The sequence below is a fragment of the Canis lupus genome, chromosome 8, assembly GCF_011100685.1.
Source record: "Canis lupus familiaris isolate Mischka breed German Shepherd chromosome 8, alternate assembly UU_Cfam_GSD_1.0, whole genome shotgun sequence".
Classification (NCBI taxonomy): Eukaryota; Metazoa; Chordata; class Mammalia; order Carnivora; family Canidae; genus Canis; species Canis lupus.
The window spans coordinates 27795931-27817177 of NC_049229.1; the positions used below are offsets into that span (position 1 = coordinate 27795931).

A 21247-nucleotide genomic window follows, 5' to 3' on the forward strand; every position below is an offset into this window, starting at 1 on the left:
AAAAAAAAAAAAAAGAAATTGAAGGACAACATACATCCTAAAGTGCATACAGTGCACTAATCTCAACATGTACGGCTTGATGGTTTTTTATATGTGTACGCCCATGTAACCAACTGTTGAGACCAAGATAAAGAATGTAAAACGTATGCCCTAAGGTTCCCTTGTTGCACCTTTCCAGTCTGTATTCCCCGAGTAAACCAATATTCTCATTTACATAAACATTCATTAGCTTTACTACAAAAAAACTTCAAAAGAAGCAAGGGAAAACTCTAGAGGGCACTTAATTGGAAACTGCTTTAGAGTAAACTTACCAATTGGCTGGAGGAAGTACGACTACCAATTATTTGGCGCCAAAATGCTGGAGCGGTATTTAAGCCAGTCATCTCCGAAGCCCCGCCCCACTGCCTAGGCCACGCCCCCTGCCTGTGCCGCTCCTTTCCAAACGTACTGGGGGCTCACCAGGGGCGGGGGAAGAAAGCGCAACTCTGTCATGCGCACTAGGGACAGGCGTGCTTTACAAACCGACTCAGTCGGACTTGGCCTTGTCATGCGCATTGAGAGTTCCCAGGAGCGCGCGCGGTCAGGCGCATGAGCAGATTCGCCCGCGAGGGCGGAAGTGGAGAGCGGCTGCGCAGAGGTGGGGGCCGCCGCGCTTGCTGTGGGGTGGGCACGCTGCAGGAATGATGCCCTCCGGGAGTCCCGCGGTTCCTGTGGCGGTGTTGCTGCTCTTGGTTTGGGGGGCTCCCTGGACCCACGGGCGGCGGAGCGACGTGCGCATCATCACGGACGAGAACTGGAAAGAGTTGCTGAAAGGAGAGTGGATGATAGAATTGTGAGTGTGGGGCGGTTGTCTCGGGTCCCCTTGGTGGGCCGGAAGGTCCGCGTCCTAGATCCACGTCTGGACACCAGACTTCACCTCCACCCACCACGCCCTGCGGGCCCTGGGCTCCCCAGTACTCGCCCTCGGAGCCGTGGAGCCGGCGCCCCTGGCTCTTCGGGATCCCTAAACTCGTATTCGGACGCGCCGCTGGCTTGGTCCCACCCCTTCTTGGTTTCTCACCGGGGAACGTTGAGTGTCCCCCGAAGGGCGTGTCCCGCGCGGTGCTGCGGCTCCGAGGCGGCGCTCCGCTGGGAATTCTCGCTCGGCTTCTCACGACTGGGCTGGAGGTGGTTGGTCTGACTAGCTCCCCTACAGCTGTCTATTTTAGCACGATCCTTCCACAAACTTCTCACTTAACTTTTCACCAGACTTTACAAAAGAGTGAATTGAGCAGAACCTCTCTTCTCCTTCTCATTATCCTTTAAAAGTCCATTTATAGTGTTGGAATTTGAGACTTTTTTTTTTTGAGACTCTTTTTTTTAATCTTAAGTTTTATTTTATGGATTGAGTATATTCTTATTTGAGGTGCTGAGTAAATTCAAGTTGGAATGTTAAATTTTCTTTTTGTTTTTGTTGTTGTTGTTGTTGTTGTTGTCTGTTTGTTTCACTTTCTCCACATCTCAATTTTCCTTTGGATGTGTTTTGCAAAGAACTGAATACGGTGGGCTGTTACTCTCAGGCTCAAGTGTTATTTCATTAAAAAGTAAAATTAATGTATGAGTGTGATTGTAAACTCTTAAGACCACCCGTAAATGATGATTTACTGTACAGAGGAAATCACTTTTCTGTGGGGACTCTAATAGTGTCCCTTCTGCATCGATAGAAAATAAACTGCCTCCCTCTGCTTTAGTTGCTGATTGGTGGTGGTGGTGATGATAATGATAATGGTACCACTGTTGATAATAGTGGTGTTAGTGATGTTAATTAAAAAAACACTAATGAGTGTTAAGTGTACTAGACACTGCTACGCACTTTGTATACATTATCCTGTTTAATGCTCTACAAATTCTATAAGGTATTATTTCCCGCATTTTACAAGTGAGAAATGCCTAAAGGCTTTAATTAATGTGGTCCAGTACTGTTATACTGGCTTCCTTTCTGTTTTCAGAGCCTAAGAGTAGGTATGCAATAATTGTTAGAATAGCCCCCTTCTTTAAAACAGTTCAGGTGAGTGATTTCCTGTATCCTTAGGTTGCCAGTTGATGGATGGAGGTAGATGTCCCTAAAGGAGACCGCAGAAGGCCAAATCAGTAACTCCTGAGTTATAAAATCAAAAAAGGCATAGAACGTTTATATGAAGGAAAAGTTAGGGGGAAGTGTTTATGTAGTATACATATAATCTGTAACTTAGTGAAATGGATTTTCAGGCACCTTTGAAGCTACAGGGCAGAGGAAATATAACCAAGGACAACATTTAGTTTTTATTGACATGAATGACTTATTTTAGATTGTGCCAATAAAATAGTTACAGTTTCATGAATATTAAAACAATAGTTATTATGAATTTATGTGCAAAATACAGACAAGTGGTACTTGAAGTTTTTTTTTTTTTTGAAGTTGTTTTTTAACTCATTTGCTTAAACTATAAATATAGTGGTCAAAAGTTTATTAGGGGATTTGAATTAGAACTCAGTGAAATTAGACTATATTATTGTACTTATTTTTTTCCTTTAGCTTACTGAATTTGGGGTTAAGATTTTAAAAAGCACCTAAGAAACAAGAGGAACTTGAAAAGGGGATAGATCCTTCTAGTCCTAATGATAGTCAGCTCATATTACAAGTCTGTTATCTGCATTACATCCATCTTGATCGGTTTTGTTACAGAGATATTTTCATTGAAATACAATCTCTTGTTAAGGGCTTTCCCTTTCATGTATGGTGCTAGTCTTGTTCCACAGTGCCAATTACTTTCAGGAATTTTATTTTCATAAAGTAATTTCAGATATAATGAAATGTAGAAACTACTCTTGTGTTCAACAAGTACAGGCTTTATTCTTGGTTACATTAAAAAAACTGATTTTTTATTCTTGGTTACATTAAAAAAAAAACTGATTTTTTTAAAACTCAAATTAAAAGATGATAAAATCCTGGGGGAAAATCAGGGCCTTGAAAGATGCTGAATGTCTGAGGAGTAATTAAAAAGCTAATAAACTTACCCATAGATTTGTAAACCTGAGGTCTTAGAAACTGGCTGACCAAGGGCTGGCAAAAGGAATTTTGTTTGGCTTGCCTACTGTTTGTATCTTAGTTAAGTTTTGAGGTAACATTTTTGTATAAATACAGATTTTCAGCTAATTTTAAATAAAAGCTAGACCTTGCTACCAAGCTGTAAATTGCTTCCTGGTGGTCTTGCTGGTGATTATTCTCCATTAAGTAGGGGCCTACATTTCCTTGTTCACCTCAGCCCTGGGGAGTTCCTATTTTTCTCATTTGTGACTCCTGTAGTGCAAATTATTAAAACTGGTGAGCTCCAAATTTGGTTTTTAGGTTTCCAATGGCCACATACTTATAGAGAAATTTACAGGTTTTGGTTTTTTTTTTTTTGTTTGTTTGTTTTTAAATGATTTTATTTATTTATTGAGAGAGAGAGAGCACGCACACAAGTGGGGGAAGGGGCAGAGGAAGAAGTCGACTTCCTACTGCTGAGCAGGGAGCCTGACTGGAGGCTGGATCCCAGGACCCTGGGATCTTGACCTGAGCTGAAAGCAAAGCAAATGCTTAACCCAAGCACTGAGCCAGCCACCCAGGCATCCGAGAAATTCAAAGGTTTTTAAAGAGCTCTTTTGCATGTGAACTTAGAAACTTACTTTTGTGTCTTAAGAACTTATTTTTGTGTCTTAAGAACTTACTCTCATAATTACTTTTCTGTGATTAGTGTTATCAGTTAAGAGTTTTGATTTCCAGAATGTTTGACCCACAATTAAAACTTTTTTATCTTCACAAAATTAATCATTTTGCTGTATTGTTTTTAGTATGAAATATTCTTCACAAGAATTTTTTTCTCTGTGTGGTCATATGGTGCTTAACTTTTTTTTTTTTAAACTATATTTCTTAGTTATGCTCCATGGTGTCCTGCTTGTCAGAATCTTCAACCAGAATGGGAAAGTTTTGCTGAATGGGGAGAAGATCTTGAGGTTAATGTTGCAAAAGTAGATGTCACAGAGCAGCCAGGTACTGTAAGTCCGTGGTTAGTCTTTGCAGATTGGGTTAATATGTTCATCCTGTTTGCCACATCACTTGGTTTTAACTACTTTTCCTTAGATTTTGAAAACGTAACTGACTATGCTACTTAAGCTCAACTACCTCCCCGATGAGGGATCCTTGTGCAGTGGCTGCAGAAAGCAGATTGTATTGCTCTAAGGGACCTTGGAGACATTGCCTTCTTCCCATTCTTGCCCATATAAGAGCCTCTGATCTGATCTTTTTTTCCCTTCTTATCCCAGGCCCCAGACTAGTGGTAAGATGCCTTTGAGAAATCCTAGAATACTGTGGTTTAGGTGGACATTGGCCAAGCTGTCATTTGCATCCATACCAAGCTTCAGAATAAGGAGCATGTGGTTGAGGTTCTATATAGAGCCAAGGGCACATTTCCTGACAAGTGATCTGGATCTTTTAATTGGGTTTCAAATTTAATACCTTTTAATACAAAGATCTCATGGTTATGGGGTCAAATATACTCCTGACATGGCCCCCTGAACAAGTGGCACGCCCTACTCTTACAGATGGATGCTCTTTTTTTAGACCAGCTTTATCTTACCTGTTCTTGGTCACAATAAACTTGGGTTGTTGACTTTGTTCCCATCCCAGATGGTAATAATAGCTAATATTTATTGAGCACTTACCTGGTACAGATATTGTTCCAAGTGTTTTGCGTTTATCCTATACATATAGTTCTGTACAACCTTGTGAGATAGGTAATATCCCCATTTTACACATAAGAAAACTGAGGCATAGATTAAACTCTAGTTATATTACTGCCTAACATGGTTAATAATGTTAGCTGTTATTGCTCACCTTATGAAAGGTTCAAAATATTTTCCATTTTTTAAATATTTTCCATTTTTAATAACACATTGACTCTGCCTTTGTTTTTTGAATGTCAAATGCAACTTTATTTTATTTTATTATTTTTTTAAGATTTTATTTATTTATTCATGAGAGACAGAGAGAGAGAGAGAGAGAGGCAGAGACACAGGCAGAGGGAGAAGCAGGCTCCATGCAGGGAGCCTGATATGGGACTCGATCCCTGGACTCCAGGATCACACCCTGGGCCGAAGACAGGCGCTAAACCACTGAGCCACCCAGGGATTCCTCATTTGATTTAGACCTAAGATTACTGTTATATTGTGCTCTCCCATTACTCATTGCTAGTAGTCTTATAATTATACCACACAGTGGTATAATTGATCAAATGTTAATATATATATTCACAGATACCTTCGATATTTAAGCATTACGTACTTGTAATTGGGATACTGCGCAATAGTATTGATTTTTAAAGTTGCTTTAAGTACATAATTAGGATTTTTTTTATTGTTACAAAGCTCAACTATTTTTAGGTATGATTTCATATGCTTTCCCCATTAATATTTAAATAATTGAGAATCAACTTTTAGTAGCAAGTGATTGTTGGCTCATATAAAACCTGCTGTGTGTTCTTTCTTGTATTGATTTCTAATCTTTATAATTTTTAGGGCTGAGTGGACGATTTATCATAACTGCTCTTCCTACTATTTATCAGTAAGTATTTGAAGATTCTGTAGTTACGGAGAAGGATTCGACATAGCATAATCAGAATAGTAGGCCTCTGGCCTGGATTAAACAGCATTATATTCAGTAAGGCTTATTTTGCCCTTAGTGCTGTCCAAGGTGTCTCTAGATAGATGGATGATGTATGAGACAGTCCCTGGTCTCAGAGCTTTGTAATTATTTTGGAGGATTATGTTCATATGACATGATGTGATACCAAATAGTATAGTAAATGATGATGAGCCCAGAGTTGTGTTTAAGTCCTGTAGAAAGTCTGGTAACAGAAAAATCACTGGGCTAGGGTGGTTCCTGGTTCATCACAGGGATGTAGATGCAACCCTGAATTTTCCAAAGAGTGCAGAAATAAGCATTCTACCCTTTGGATAATCTCATGAACAGTCATAAATAGTCTCATGAATCTGATATGTTCAAAAATTAGCTATGAAAGGGCTATAGCTCAATCTTCAGACAGTAGTAAGTGAAACGGTTGAGTGCTAAGTAAGAATGAACAAGATTATGTAGTCTTCAGTATCACGTCTTTTAGTTTGAATTTCTCTTCTAAACTGGGGATCAGAAATCTCAAGTCTATACAGGCCCACCTCATTTTATTGTGCTTCACAGATCCTGCGATTTTTACAGATTGCAGGTTTGTGGCAGCCTTGTGTCAAGCTAATCTGTACCATTTTTCCAATAGCATTTGCTCACTTTGGGTCTCTGTCACATTTTGGTAATTCTTGCAATATTTCAGATTTTTTCATTACTCTATTTCTTATGGGTGGTCTGTAATAAGTGATTACAACTTACTGAAAGCTCAGTTAATGGGTTACATTTTTTAGCAATAAAGTATTTTTTAAGGAAGGTATACTTAGTAGACCACAGTACAGTAAATATTTATATGTGTTTGGAAACCACAAAGTTTTGTGACTTGCTTTGTTGTGATTTACTGGGGTGGTTGGTGTGGTACTGTGATATCTCTGAGGTATGCCTGACCTGCCCTATAAGGTAAAGTTCATCTAGCTGGTGAGTTGAATGCCAGGAGGTACTTCTCTTCTCATATAAAGTCATGAAAGCAAGTTGACAGTTTTTTGTGTGTATCTCGCTTTTCTTTGTCAACTTTTTTTTTTCATGTTTATGTCTGTTTCCCTATACCTTTGTATTCTTCCCTACTCCCTTTGTGCCTGTTCATACACATGTTCTATGTCTCTGTAAGTACTACTGTCCATTTTCACTCAATTCTTTTCTCCACATGCCCCTTAACTGGTTCAAATCACTGTCTTTGATTTTCCTTCTCACTTCTTAACATCCCCTGAACTTATCTGGAATTTCCTGTCTTTTTTTTTAAGTCACATTGTTTGTCATGCCCATTCTTTCACCTGTTGAACTTCTACCTATTCCTCAAAAACAGCTCAAATGCCATTGACGTTACAAAACTGTATTTTTTGAGAGGGGGCCTCCTTGTGGTCTTTGGCTCTGGATGGCTAAAGGATCCTCTAACCCTACTATAGGTAGGGAATTTTCGAAGGTTTTTGCACTTAAGCAATAAAAATAAAAGTATTATATAGGGTTGGACTGGCAGTATTATTTAGGGTAGCTTGAAAATAGTAAAGATGTGGGACCAGGGAGAACATTTTTGAACCTATGAGAACTTCATACATTGGGAATGGGAAGGGGGAGGTGGCTGTCAGGAAGAATGCAAAGCAGACAGTAAAATAAGAGGAAAGGAAACACGAACAGATCCCTCCAGGACTTCATAGTAGCACAGTTAAAATGATGTGATTAGGGCTGAAAATACCAGAAAAATGCCTTAAATTTTTAACCTATATAGCTTAAAAGTGGCTAATAATAAGTGCCAGACACTATTCTCACAACTTTTCATGCAGTCATCCTTTTAATATGTGCGTTACACATTTATTGAGCTATAATTGACATATAACTACTGTGTTTCATAGTTTTATTATTTGGAAAGGTAATAATAGTCTTAAGGCTTATGATTGTTTATAACCCCATTGTTTAAATTTGGAGCTAAGATGTTATGAGTAGGCAGTTAGTATGATTTGTTACTTATGCATTACTAATGATTCTGAATATAAGGATTGATTATAAAATGATGTTAAAGAAATAGTAAAAACAAACACAAACTTTACCTACTTGGTTCTGTTTAATATGTAATTCTGATCCTCTTTAGTTGTAAAGATGGTGAATTTAGGCGCTATCAAGGCCCAAGGACTAAGAAGGACTTCATAAACTTCATAAGTGAGAAAGAGTGGAAAAGTATTGAACCGGTTTCATCATGGTTTGGTCCAGGTTCTGTTCTGTAAGTATGAAGGATTTTTCTATTATTTATTTCAGAATCAGTTGGACCAGATAATGACATTTTGTGGAAATAAAGCATTCATACTGAGTTTTAATTCTTGGACCCTTAACAGTACATTCATATTTACTGTGATATTTTTAGTTTGGCTTTTTCTTTTAAGTCCGATACTTTGATCCTTGTTAAGCTAGAAGGAGGCATTCACTAGAATTGAAAGCCTTTTCAGGAATATTTTAGCTTTGTAGATCATGGTTATTTGTATCATCAAAAACTAATCAGTCTTCCTGAACAGTATAATGGGTAAAGTTATCATTTGAACTTATTCTTTGAATGAGAAGCCTCAGACATGTATCTCCTCTTGCCGTCTTTAGATTTCAGTTCTTCATGTGATTGAATTATTCTACCCATCTGATAATTTTTTGGTTGAATAGTATAGATGAACAATGATCTTAATGGCATGAATAACCACTCGGCTTTATGTATAGCTAGGCAATGGAGTAGTAATACCTGGAGATAGCTAGCATATTTCCTCTTAGCTGTTGGTGTATAAGGCCTCACACATCATTTGAGAGACATCCAGAAATACTGAGTTTTGCTGAGGTCCCCATGGAGTCATCCTGGTGTGGCCAATCTGTTTCTTCCTGTCCTCTTACCACACTTGCTCTTGAAGGATGGGGGGGTTGTTACACCAATGGTATAAGAGATAAAAATGCTCTGGATTCTGGGAGTGGACAAAAGATCAACCCTAGGCAGTATTTTAAAGTAGAATTTTGTCTTTACCACCTTTTCCTGACACCTTTCCTGTGATAATCTCTGAATTCACTTGTCCTGTAGCTCTCAGAATTCCCCCTACTGAACCATCATGCCAACCCAATTAAGGCACCTGATATTCCTGATAGAGCCTAATTAGTGCTAACTACAGTGAGGCTACAACAGTGCTTTATGTTTCAGTTCCTTGTTCCTGTTCCCATTTTGCAGTTCAAACAGGAGAAGCAATGTGGTTGAATCACCTTTCTGGGTTGAACTGAAAATGCAACTGATTTTTGTTAATTTGAAATCTTGTAAATGACTCTTCCCCTCTCCAGTAGCTTGTAAGTCTCTGTTGAATTGAGCAGTCCATGCCTTTTTTACTGGTGGACTGAAAGAGGCACTTCCTGTGTCATTAGATTCACCTACCCAATGATTGGCAGTGGGTAAGACCATCCTGCATCCAGGAACTCTGGCTTAGGTGTGAATTAGTTCATGTGTTAGTGGCAACACTTTTCCGCTGGGGGAAAACAGGGTTTCTGGGTACAAACCCTTCTTAGTTTTGGAGCATGCCTTTTTCTAACTTCCCATCTAAGCTACTTGGGTTTATGTGAAAATAATTATTATTTTTATTTATATTATTACTTAGCATTTATTTCCTATCTAGTTTCTTTTTTTTAAGATTATTTATTTATTTATTGATAGACACACACACACACACACACACACACACACACACACACACACAGAGGCAGAGACACAGGCAGAGGGAGAAGCAGGCTCCATGCAGAGAGCCCGATGTGGGACTAGATCCAGGGCCTCCAGAATCACGCCCCAGAAGGTGGCGCTAAACCGCTGCGCCACCGGGGCTGCCCTCCTATGTAGTTTCTTTGTATATCATTAAATGATATCAAACTAATGCTATTGTAAGATTTATTTTTAATACAAAAGGGGGATAATTCTTAGGTGGGCAGGATCAGTTCAACAAGTGCTCCCAGTTCTCCCTTCAGGCTCCCTTCTCTGCTCATGCTTTGGAGGATTAACACCAGCAATAAAATCTGTCATGATGGGGAAATTTTGACTGAAAGGTAGAAGGTATAGATATGCACATATTGTACTTCTAAGCTGTGTGTCTTACTCAGTTTCTGATTCCCCTCTCCTTTCTTTCAGGATGAGTAGTATGTCTGCACTCTTTCAGCTGTCTATGTGGATCCGGGTATGGGCTAAAGTTTTATTTCTATTTTAAACATTTTTGACACTTTTATTCTAAACAACTAGGTTTTTAGTTTATTTTTTTCTTTTTGTTTTAGACTTGCCATAACTATTTTATTGAAGACCTGGGGTTACCAGTTTGGGGATCATATACAGTTTTTGCTTTAGCAACTCTGCTTTCAGGACTATTACTAGGACTTGTAAGTATTTCATTTTCAGAGTACTAGGGAAAAAAAATTAAATCTGATAATTTAATGTAGTTACACTAGCTCTGTTATATACATTTGAATTTCTTGTATTTATTTTTGCAGTGTATGATATTTGTGGCAGATTGCCTTTTTCCTTCAAAAAGGCGCAGACCTCAGCCATACCCTTCCAGTAAGTATATTTTTAAATGTTTATTTGCTATAATTCTGTTCATTTCTGTGAACATAATCACACACATAACAGATTGCCCTTCCAGCTTAGCATTCTAAATATGAATGGTAGATTATTTTGGACGGAACTGGGAGACACTTACTCTGTGTAAGAATGACAGCCTGGTGGGTTTTGGAACATAGTTATTTTCTTGGCTTTTATAATGTGGATAATTTTAACAGTGCATATAACTTGTAGATATTTAATGACATTGGTCTATTGTCATTTTATTTGAAAATTCCATGATATTCATGGATCCATTTGAGTATACTTGAATGAGAAAAGGTTGAATATATTCTACTCTTGAAGTCATTCATTATTATAGTGACCACATTTAAAATTTTTCTTTGTATGCTAGCCAAGTTAAGTTTTTATGGTAGGCTTTTGGAAAAATAGCTGATTTAGGATTAGCATTGACACTGTACTACAAGATGAATTTATATAATTAGAAGTATTCACTGATGTCTGTCTTCATATAATTGCTTCTCAAACATGCATTTTAATCTTGAGAATTATACTGATTTGGAAGCACTCCTGTTTGCTGTTTATAAAGAACTTTCATTTTGTGCCATCCCATTCAATTTTCAGCAACTCTCTAGATTTCATAAGTGATACCCTCTCCATTTTGTGGTTGAGGAACGTAAGGCTCAGAGAGGTGAACTATTTTCCCAGGGTCACACAGAAGTGACAGAGTAGAGAGTAGAGCCTAAATTAGACTGTTGGCATGACATTTTCATCGTGCTGCCTTTCATGACTTAGGATATTTTGAGATCAGAACTCTTCAGTTGAAATCAGTGGAGATTGCTGATAATTGACAGATTATCTTTTCATTTCTTAGATCATTACATCAGTAATGAAAAGGACATATACAGGGAAAGGAATCATTTTAAACAAGAGCCACTGACCTGTAAGAAAGAAATGCAAGCACAGATTACTTAAAAGACCATTTAAAAGTTGTTGAATAAAAAAATGATAAAAGTTGGTGAATGTACATGTAATGTTTATACCACTTAAAAACCCTTAAAGCTAACAACAGTTTGTCTCTTAAGTAATCTGTGGCACAACTGATAGATATTAACCCATACTTTAATGTGATACTGCGCCCTCTATAGCCGGCCACATGATTTGAGTTGTTTTCCAGTATGTGTGTTTAACTTAGATTTTGAGTTGCTAGGTAAGACCTACCTCAGTCTAACTTTAAGCAAAATGGAAGTTTATTGCTTCAGATAGCAAAGAAGTCTTGAGGGCAGAGATGGTTGGATTCTAGGGCTCAAATGTTAAGATGTGTTTCTGAATTGCTTAGTTTTCTATGCCTTAGTTTGCTTCATTTTTGGCTCTTTCCAGTCCTTAGCATAAGATGATTAAGAGAGCCGTAGTTCACAATCCAGAGTAAGAAGGAGATACATTTTTTTCTTACACCCACCTATCTTTTAGAAAAATTCCCGTGTACTCCACTAGTATAGAGAGAGTTCACTTGTTTGGAACAGTCACTCTGAACCAGGGTTTCTCAGCCTGAACACTTCTCACCTTTTGGACTGGATAATTTTTAATTGTGACAGACTGTCTTTTGTATGTTGTTGAATGTTTGGTAGCATCCCACTGGTTGGCAGTAGCACTGCTCCTTAGTTGTGACAACCAAAGATATCTCCAGACATTGCTAAGTGTTCTTTTGGCCAGGAGGTGGGGAATAGGGGATGGGGGCAGAGTACAGCAAAATCACCCCTGGTGGAGAACTGCTGTTGCATACTGTAGTGCTCACCACTGCTACATGGGATGTGGCACAGAGAAGGGGCTCTTAACCCAACAGAAGGAGGGATGCCAGACCAAATAACATTGTCTACCATGTGGTAATTTCTTCCAGTGTTTTCTTGTGCCTTAACACCCTTGCAACTCCCTACTCTCTTCTGGATCACCTAAGATTAGGGGCAGGCTAGGATCACTGAACAGACTGAAGCTCATTGACCCAATTCTGTGTTCTGTATCTCAGTAACATGGTGTGTTCTAAGTTGAAGTTAACTATCAATGGGTCTTTTTAAAAGAATGGAAAGGGTATATATGTGATATGTGTGAACACAGAAAATTCATTGAGCTGGGCAGCCTGGGTGGCCCAGCGGTTGAGTGCTATCTTCAGCCCAGGGCATGATCCTGGAGACCTGGAATCGAGTCCCATGTAGGGCTCCCTGCATGGAGCCTGCTTCTCCCTCTGCCTGTGTCTCTGCCTCTCTTTCTCTCTCTCTCATGAATAAATAAATAAAATCTTTAAAAAAATTCATTGAGCTGGATACTTAGGATTTGTATATTATATTATTTGTAATTTGTATCTTAATAAAATTATATATGTAAGGAAGAACATTTGTGAAACTCCTTGAAAAAACTTGGGTAGGAATATAACCTTTAATTGTAAATGTCTGATTCCTGTTCACCTGGGAACTGAAATGAAGGTAGTGGTGATTTATTTCAGTGTACTTGTTAACTGGAAGAGTGATTGATTGATTTAAAAATTTTATTTATTCATGAGTGAGAGACAGAGAGAGGGAGGGGAGTAGAGGCAAAGGGAGAAGCAGGTTCCCTGCGGAGCAGGGAGTCTGATATGGGACTCAGTCCCAGGACTGTGGGATCATGACCGGAGCCAAAGGCAGACACTTAGCCACTTAGCCACCCAGGCACCCAGCTAGAAGATGTAATAGAAAATTAAGATAGCTCTGTTTAATGCAGTGTATTTTCTTACGGCATCCACAATCACAGCATTAATTTTAGCTTATTAATGTCAGTTCAGTTTATAAACAGGCAGGTAATTATAATGAATTTGGTAAGGTGGATTTTTCAAACCAATTTTTATTTTTATGGTGTCGTTTATTCCTAAAGATATCCCTTTTGGAAATCTAAATTTAGGATTGATAAAGTGGCAAAGCAATTTATGGGCATATGAATTGTCTCTTGATTTTACTCTAGTGCAAGTCTAGTACATCAAGGAAAACCTATTTCTGGTCTTGATTTTTATTATTATTATTTTTTAATGCCCGCTGTGGATGTTATTTTCTGTTGTCATATAATGCTATTACATATTCCGTATGCTGTACTTTTCATCTCAGTGACTTATTTATTTTATAACTGGAAGTTTATACTTCCTAATTCCATCTGGTCTTTATCTTTAAGAAAAATTATTACCAGAGTCTTCTCAACCTTTGCAAAAAGTGGAGGAGGAACAAGAGGCTGATGAAGAAGATGTTTCAGAAGAGGAAGCTGGAAATAAAGAAGGAACAAACAAAGACTTTCCACAGAATGCCATAAGACAACGTTCTGTGGGTACTTCATTGGCCACAGATAAATCCTAGTTAATTTTTCTAAATGTTGTAATATTATTTTGGCAAAAACAGAAGATCAATCATTTCTTTGTGGTTTGAAGTGAACTGTGACTTGTTTGTACATTGCAAGGTTCAGTCTAGATTGTCATTAGATTGAACAGACTACCTTCAGAAAATAAAAGTAGCACTTGAACAGAGTACCTTCAGAAAATGAAAGTAATACTACGTAAAAAATTTTGAAATAGGATTTAAGAACAGCAGTATGGTGGTTTAAACAATTCTTTAATTTTTGAAAAATCTGGTGCCAAGCAATAAGATTTGAGTATGTTAATAATGTTTCAAGTTTTCTGAGTTGATCAATTACATTTCCCAAATATTGCATTATTGAGATACTTAAGAGGATTACTTTGGAGAAGAAGATTTCTCATTTGATATGATTTTTCTCAGTTTCACTGTGTGAAAAAAGAACATTTTCCCATAAATGGGAACTTTGCCCATTGTCTGAAGAAATGTGTATTTCAGTGACAACTCTGGTCATTTTAGAGATATAGTCCAAAATTTCTTCCTATTTTTAGATTATGCAACTAATAAAAACTACTTTGCTTTAGTTTTCTACATGTGATAATACAGGATATGCTACTGATTTAGGAAGTTTTTATATAAGTCCATGGTGTTGTCTTGATTCCTATAAAGGTCGGTTGCCTTTATTGTCCCCTTCTGTTCAGTGTATGATTTGTATTTTTTTTACCATGGGTTACATTTTTCATTTTCCAAATTGGATAATTTTCTGGAAATGTTTTTCATTCTTTAATAAATGGTTCTTTTTTTGTTGTTTCAAACTGAAGTTTACTGCAGGATTCTTAAAATTGAAGAGCTATCTACTAATAATTTAAAATTTTGGCCATTCATTTCAGGTTTTATAACATTCTACTGAACCTCTACTTGAATTTTCTTTTTAATATGAAAGTGAACATTCCTGATTTTTATTTGGTGTTGAGGAAAAGCTTTGATATTTTACATTTTGAAAATTCATAGAAACTTAATTTGATATAAAATAAAGTTAACATTCTACTCAGGAAAAAGTATCTCAGTGTATATTTTCAATGCACATTTGTCCTCACACAGAAAGTTCTTAATTGATTTTACAAAGGCTGTACATGTTTGATGTTTAAAAATCATAGCATTCTTAAGTTTATGAACACACAAAATCCATATTCTGCTGTACTTTTTATTGTGTAGTATTTCACAGGTGAGCATCAGCAGGATGGGACATTTAATATGTTTTTACTCCTCAGACAGCTACAGCACAGAGTTTTCACCTTTCAGCAAAAGCAGTGAGGTGTGATGAGTGGAAATAAGAACTGTATTACCTACAAAACGGGGAAAAACCATAACTCAGAATGAGTCATTTGTCCATTATGTAATAGAAAAGTTCTGTGATGCCCCCTTTTGTCTAGATTCTGCTGCTATGTGACTCCATTAGACTTACACAGTATCATAATGTACAACAGTTTTTCTGAAAGATCTTGCCTTTAGAATATTAAACATTCTATCATTGAAGAGTTTTGGATGTATAATAATTTTGTGATGCTTTAGAAAAATAGTCTAAGCACAAAATAAACTTTTCTAAGCACTTCACTAAAGCTGGAGACAAGTGTGATTTCTGGTTGCATATTTAGAAAAGCCTAATTATTTTGTATTTAACGATGTTCGGATGAATAGTTGTGTCACTGTGTGTTCTTGATCTGTACAGTCAAAAAGCTAGAGTCATACACCTCTTTTTCTGTTACTTGAGATGATAGAGGAAAATAGTGCTCCTTAATCAGGCATTCTGTTTTCTAGTGTTCTCATATACACAGCATAGATTTTAAGTTTTTAAATGATTAGAAAATACTATGTATGTAGAATATTTAAAAGTAAAAAATTAAAAATTTTAAAAAGTAAAGTAAAATTTTAAAGTAGCCTAAGTAGAGCCATGATATTTTAGAAAACATCTTGCATTTCATCACGACTCTTGCATCTCTCCAGTGACTCTTCAGTTACTCTAGACATCTGAATAATCAATTTTCTGTCACACTAGCGGTGTACAGAAGCTATGCAGTATCATTTTACCTTTAACAGAACCCTTTTGTTTTCATTATAGGAAAGATTAAGGTGCAGTATCAGCATCCTGGAGAACTCTGCTCCCTCCTGGAGAACTCTGCTCCTTCCCCCCCTCCCCAATAATTATTCAGTGATACCATGGAAGTGTAAAATCTTTCCACTCCAATGGAAAATGCAGTTCTACTACATATTATCTAGATACTTAGCAAGAATGACAGAAGTTTTAATGAAGAAGTCCTATGTATATAATCGTGGCTTCCATTCACAAGGGTTCTTTTTTCTCCACATTCTCACCAACATTTGTTATCTCTTGTCTCATTAAGTATAGCCATTCTGATGGGTAAAGTGATACCTCGTGGTTTTGATTTGCATTTCCCTGAGGATAAGTGATGTTGAGTATTTCATGTCTGTTGGCCATCTGGATGCTGTATTTGGAAAATTGTTTAGTTAGGTCCTCGGCCCATTTTAATCAGATTATTTGGGTGTTTGTGGTGTCTACTTGTATAAATTCTTTATATATTTTGGATATTAGCCTGTTACTGGATAAATCATTTGCAGATAAATTCTCCCATTCAGTAGATTGCTTTTTGATTTTGTCAATCGTTTCCTTCGCTGTGCAAAAGCTTTTTATTTTGATGGAGTCCCTATAGTTTATTTTTGCTTTTGTTTTTCCCTTGTCTGAGGAGACATACCTAAAAAATACTTCTAAGGCCGGTGTCAGAGAAATTACTGCCTGAGTTTTCTTCTAGAAGTTTTATGTTTTCAGGTCTCACATTTAGGTCTTTAATCCATTTTGAATTTATTCTTCTGTATGGTGTGAGAAAGTGGTCCAGCTTCATTTTTGAATGGTGCTTTTGAAAACAAGTTTCTGTCAAGTCACTTGTGTTCTTATTCAGCCCAGTGCATCAAAGGCATAACTCTGGATGTAATTACATTATAAGATTAACATTAAGCATTTTGACTTATTTTAGAGTTACCAAGGATATTCTGATCTATCACGATAGTTTAAGTTAGAAGTCTTTCAATAAGTTTTTTCCAGTTTTAGGGATCCCTGGGTGGCGCAGCGGTTTGGCGCCTGCCTTTGGCCCAGGGCGCGATCCTGGAGACCCGGGATCGAATCCCACATCGGGCTCCCGGTGCATGGAGCCTGCTTCTCCCTCTGCCTGTGTCTCTGCCTCTCTCTCTCTCTCTCTCTCTCTCAGTGAGACTATCATAAATAAATAAAAAAATTAAAAAAAAATTTTTTTCCAGTTTTATCAAAACAAATTACTTTGATATGGATCTTTTATTAATAAAATAATTGACCTGGGGTGGAAATTTAAATGAGTAGTCCTACTGAGTAACTGTATAATTGTGAAAGTAAAATTTTAAGTATCTTACTTGCAGATTTAGATTTGTATTTATGTAGCAACTTTCGCATTTGTTTTAAAACCATTAAAACTAGAACAACAATAAATTTAAATGAGAAGTTTGGTAATATATAAGTAGTAAGGTCAAATTACATATTTGAACGATCTAAAATAATATTCTTTTAATGATTGTTTCTTTTGACTCAATTACAAATGGTGGTACTGTCAGTATTGTGGCCATTTATGAAATCAGCTGTCCTTTCTACCCATTTGGTTTTGTGTGACATTATTTTTATACCTATTTTCATTGTGGTATGACAAGTCACGACTGGTTGTATCCTGAAAACGAAAATATGAAAAATGAAAATGTAAGAAGTCAAATGACCAAATAGAGGTTTGATTCTCTGAAATTTCTTTCAAATCTAAATATAATTAAGAGCTAGTTTTAAACTGAGTGAAAATATACTTAATTTTGAAGAATAAGTAAGTATTTTTAAAAAACTTTTCTAGTTTCAGTGTTTTTAATACAGCACGTCATAGAAATGATGTTACTAGTAGATTGGATTATATCCAGTCCAGTACTTAGGAAGATTCAACTTAATGCCACCTGGGCATTCCAAAGAAAATTTCTCTATATAAACTTCAGACATCTCTGCTTCCACAGAAGCATCTATACTATACACTTGGTTGGAAATTAACAATGCAATCAACTTTACCTCCCCACCCCAACCCAACTAATATTCCTGAAACTATTTTAACAAATCTTCTGTTGTTAGGTGAACATGTCTCACATACCATCTGTTGGTTTAACAGTCCGCTCAAATCCTTTAAATCCTTTCTGACCTACAGTCAGAAACCTAAAATGTAGGTTTGCATCATTCCCTGGCAGTTAAATCACATTCTGTCTTGTAATATTTATTCTCGCATTTATTATCCCAATTAACTGAGTGATACTGAGCAAATCACGATATATCCCTGGCCTCAGCTTATGAGTTCAGTGATTCTGGGGTTCTCTACCTTTAACAAGATAGTCACTGCATTTTTAAGTTGTCTCTAAAACCTGATTGTCATCACCTTGAGACCTGAAAATACTTGTTAGTTTGAGACAAAGCATACTATTGTGGGGAAACTTGGCAGAAGTCAGGAGAGCTGGCTTCAAGTCTTGTCTCTGCCCCTGACTAGGAATGTGACTACCACCTCTCTACACTGATTTTCATTTTTATGAAATGCGTGTAAGTCAAGTAGTCTAGTTCTTGGATAAATTACTTTGAGGAAGTTCTTGAACAATGAAGTTATTTGCAACTTTAACTTCCTGGGCAGGTTTCCTAGAATATTAATGCCTTGTGAAGAAAGACAGTTGAAAAGTAAGATTGTTCATGTTGACAGTAAATTGTGTGGGTGTCACTGGACATGAACTTAGGTCCTCAGTCTGCTGAGCTGGGAGAGCAGGAAAAAAAAAAGGCCATTGTGCCTTCACTATCATTGTAAACACTGATGTCTACTCTACTCTCTAACATTCACATCCTTCACAGCAGAACCCAGATTTTATGTTCTCCATCTCTCTCTGCAGCCATGTGCTTCAGGACAAGCTGACTCCCTCCTCACCTAGGTCTGAATTTGAATTATGACACCATGATAATCCAAGCCAGTGATTGACGTGGTCAATAAATATGCAGTCCAGTTTGAGCCAGTGAGGAGGTAGGGGCTTCTTGTAAGGTCTCTGTTTAAAAATGAGGATTTAAGGGAGATGTCTCTTTCTTTTGGAGTTGGCCATTTTCTTAGAGTTTTATGACCATCTCACAGCCTGAGGATGAAATGAATAAATAGGAGGGCAGAACCAAAAGAATCAGAAAAGCAAAGCTAGAGCTTTGCCAGAGCACATCCTATCTCTGGGCATCTTGTTATTAGAAATAATTTTCCTTATTATCTAACCACTTTGAATAAGGCTTTTCAGTTCCTTGTATCTAAAGTATCAGCATGGTTGTCACCGTTCTGGACTTTGTGAACAGTGGTATCTTTATTTGGCATAATTTAGCTCAATTCCATGTCATTTTCAGATTGCCCACCTCAGGTATGGTTAACTTTTCTCCCTGTGACATTCCAATGTCAGGAAAAAGAGTTATCTCTATGTATGTATTTGAAACTAATTCAGACATGTACTTCAAACAGACTTGGTAGAGAAAAGTTAAGTGAGTATAGTTTTACTTTTTTGGAAGGTTTGTGTGTGTGTGTGTGTGTGTGTGTGTGTGCGCACTTATATTTTATTACATTAATGTTAGGATCTGTAAGCATTAGAGGTGAAATCCTAGAAGCTAAAAATAGTGTGTCGAGTGTAAGTATAGCTGGCTATTTAGTGTTGACTCAGGTTTGAGCCTAAAATAGCCTGGTTTGGCTTGTAAAATCCTCTTTTATTTGGATTTTGTGCTTAGTGAGCAAATTCCTATTGTCATTTTTGACAATAGCTTGAGTTTTGCTGAGAATGAGAACAATGTAAGTTTGAAGATGGTAAGAAGGAATTATTTTGCCATTCTATTCCATTTGGGGAGGAGCAAATAAAGGATGAAGTAGTAAAAGGTGAAGTTTGTTTATGTCTTCTGGAATGTTTCTCTCCTTTCTAAGTTTATTTGTTTATTGTCAAGATTAAATAAGAATGTATGTGAAAATGCCAATCATAACTTAGCATGTGCAAATAGCTTGATATAGAATGTTTCTTAATCTGATGTTTATGAAAGGGGATTCCAGCTGAATAAGCCTACTGCTTAATAGACTGTAACTTGCATTATAGTATGAAGTGTTTATTTTGCAAATCTGTTGAGAATGCAGTTACTTTTTTTGATGGTTGAGCTCCTTGTCAATGCATGTTTTGATATTTCATTGTTGGAGGACTACTTGCTAACTTTGAGTTATATGCTGCATGTAAAAATGTTTAGTTATGTTCATTGTTTATGTATGAGTTCAAGTTGCTAACAGGTTCCAGCCTTCAAGCTGATTTTTAATCTGGAGATATGTAAACTGCATAAAATGGTGTGTTACTTGTTCTCATCCTTGGATATGAGCTTACAGAGAAACTTAGAGTAAACAAAGACAAGAGAATGTGATGAGTTTTTTTATTAAAGGCCTAACTTTTATTCTGGGATTATATCCTTCTTTTAAAGATATTTTAAAAAATTTTTATTTGACACAGAGAGTGAGAGTGCACAAGCATGGGGAGTAGCAGCAGAGGGTGAGGGAGAAAATAAGCTCCCTGCTGAGCAGAGCTCCATGTTGGGCTCCATCCCAAGACTCTGGGATCCTGACCCAAGCTGAAGGCAGACAGATGCTTAACCAGCCTAGCCACCCAGGCCCCCCTATGTCCTTCTTCTTAATGTTTTAAAATTAAAAATGTTAGATTTTTTTAAATGACCCTACCGTAATAAAGAGTTGACAGTCTCTTATGAGTATCTTAAATTTGGAGAATTTTACTGGATGATAAAATTTTGAAGTCTGGGAGCCACTCTTGTCCAAGATGAGCAACCTGAAGTTTCTTCCCTAGACCACTCATGAAGGGCAAATAGAGAGTAAGAATTCTGGTCTCCTCACAATTGATTCCTTCTTTCTTCATAAGGTTTTCTTAGTGGGGTTATTGGAAGCCATGCCATGTTATACAAACTGTAAGCTAAAATGCTCTGTTCATATTATTAAATAGAACCCAAGTCTGATCAAGCAGAGCTGTTGGCTTATAGGAGATCTGTCATGTCACATTTGGTATTACTATGCAACGTAAACCTGTAGTAACCTCATTTTTCTGCGTCTCTGTGTTAAGCTGCAATCATCAAGGAGAATAATTGAATTTAAGCTTCATCAGTAATATTTCCACCTGTTCATATAGGGAGATCAGATTAAATCTGATATTGGTGATAAGCAATAGAAAGTGTACCAGTGGTACACTGAGGTTCTGTAGCTTTATTATTTTTTTCTGGTTGAAGCATCATTATAATATATAGTAACAAGGAGAAGTACCCAACTTAAGTTTGTGTCAATCACATTCATATCCTAACACTACAAGAGCTCAATAAATGTTTGAACAGTATATTTATTTAGCTGTTTACCACTAGGCTTGAGGTAGATAAAGAAAGCTCTGATGGTGCTAATTACCCAATTTTGCACAGAATAGTTTTTATTAACATAGTTTCCA

General features: G+C 37.0%; 1 protein-coding gene and 1 long non-coding RNA gene across 3 annotated transcripts in view; one reads left to right on the forward strand and one right to left on the reverse strand.

Annotated features, from left to right (window-relative positions):
- LOC111097033 overlaps window positions 1-1027 on the reverse strand; it is an 82600-nt gene extending 81573 nt beyond the window's left edge. For both annotated transcript variants that reach the window (XR_005363250.1, XR_005363249.1), the window contains exon 1: window positions 312-1027. This is a non-coding gene — a long non-coding RNA (uncharacterized LOC111097033). The remainder of the gene's footprint in view (window positions 1-311) is intronic.
- On the forward strand, window positions 587-15264 carry TMX1 (thioredoxin related transmembrane protein 1). Its single transcript, XM_038544703.1, has 8 exons — window positions 587-832; window positions 3936-4051; window positions 5575-5620; window positions 7815-7943; window positions 9858-9903; window positions 9998-10099; window positions 10211-10277; window positions 13473-15264. Exons 1-8 carry the CDS (start codon window positions 681-683, stop codon window positions 13649-13651), a joined length of 837 nt encoding a protein of 278 aa, XP_038400631.1. The 5' UTR covers window positions 587-680; the 3' UTR covers window positions 13652-15264.
- Window positions 15265-21247: the final 5983 nt, after the last annotated feature.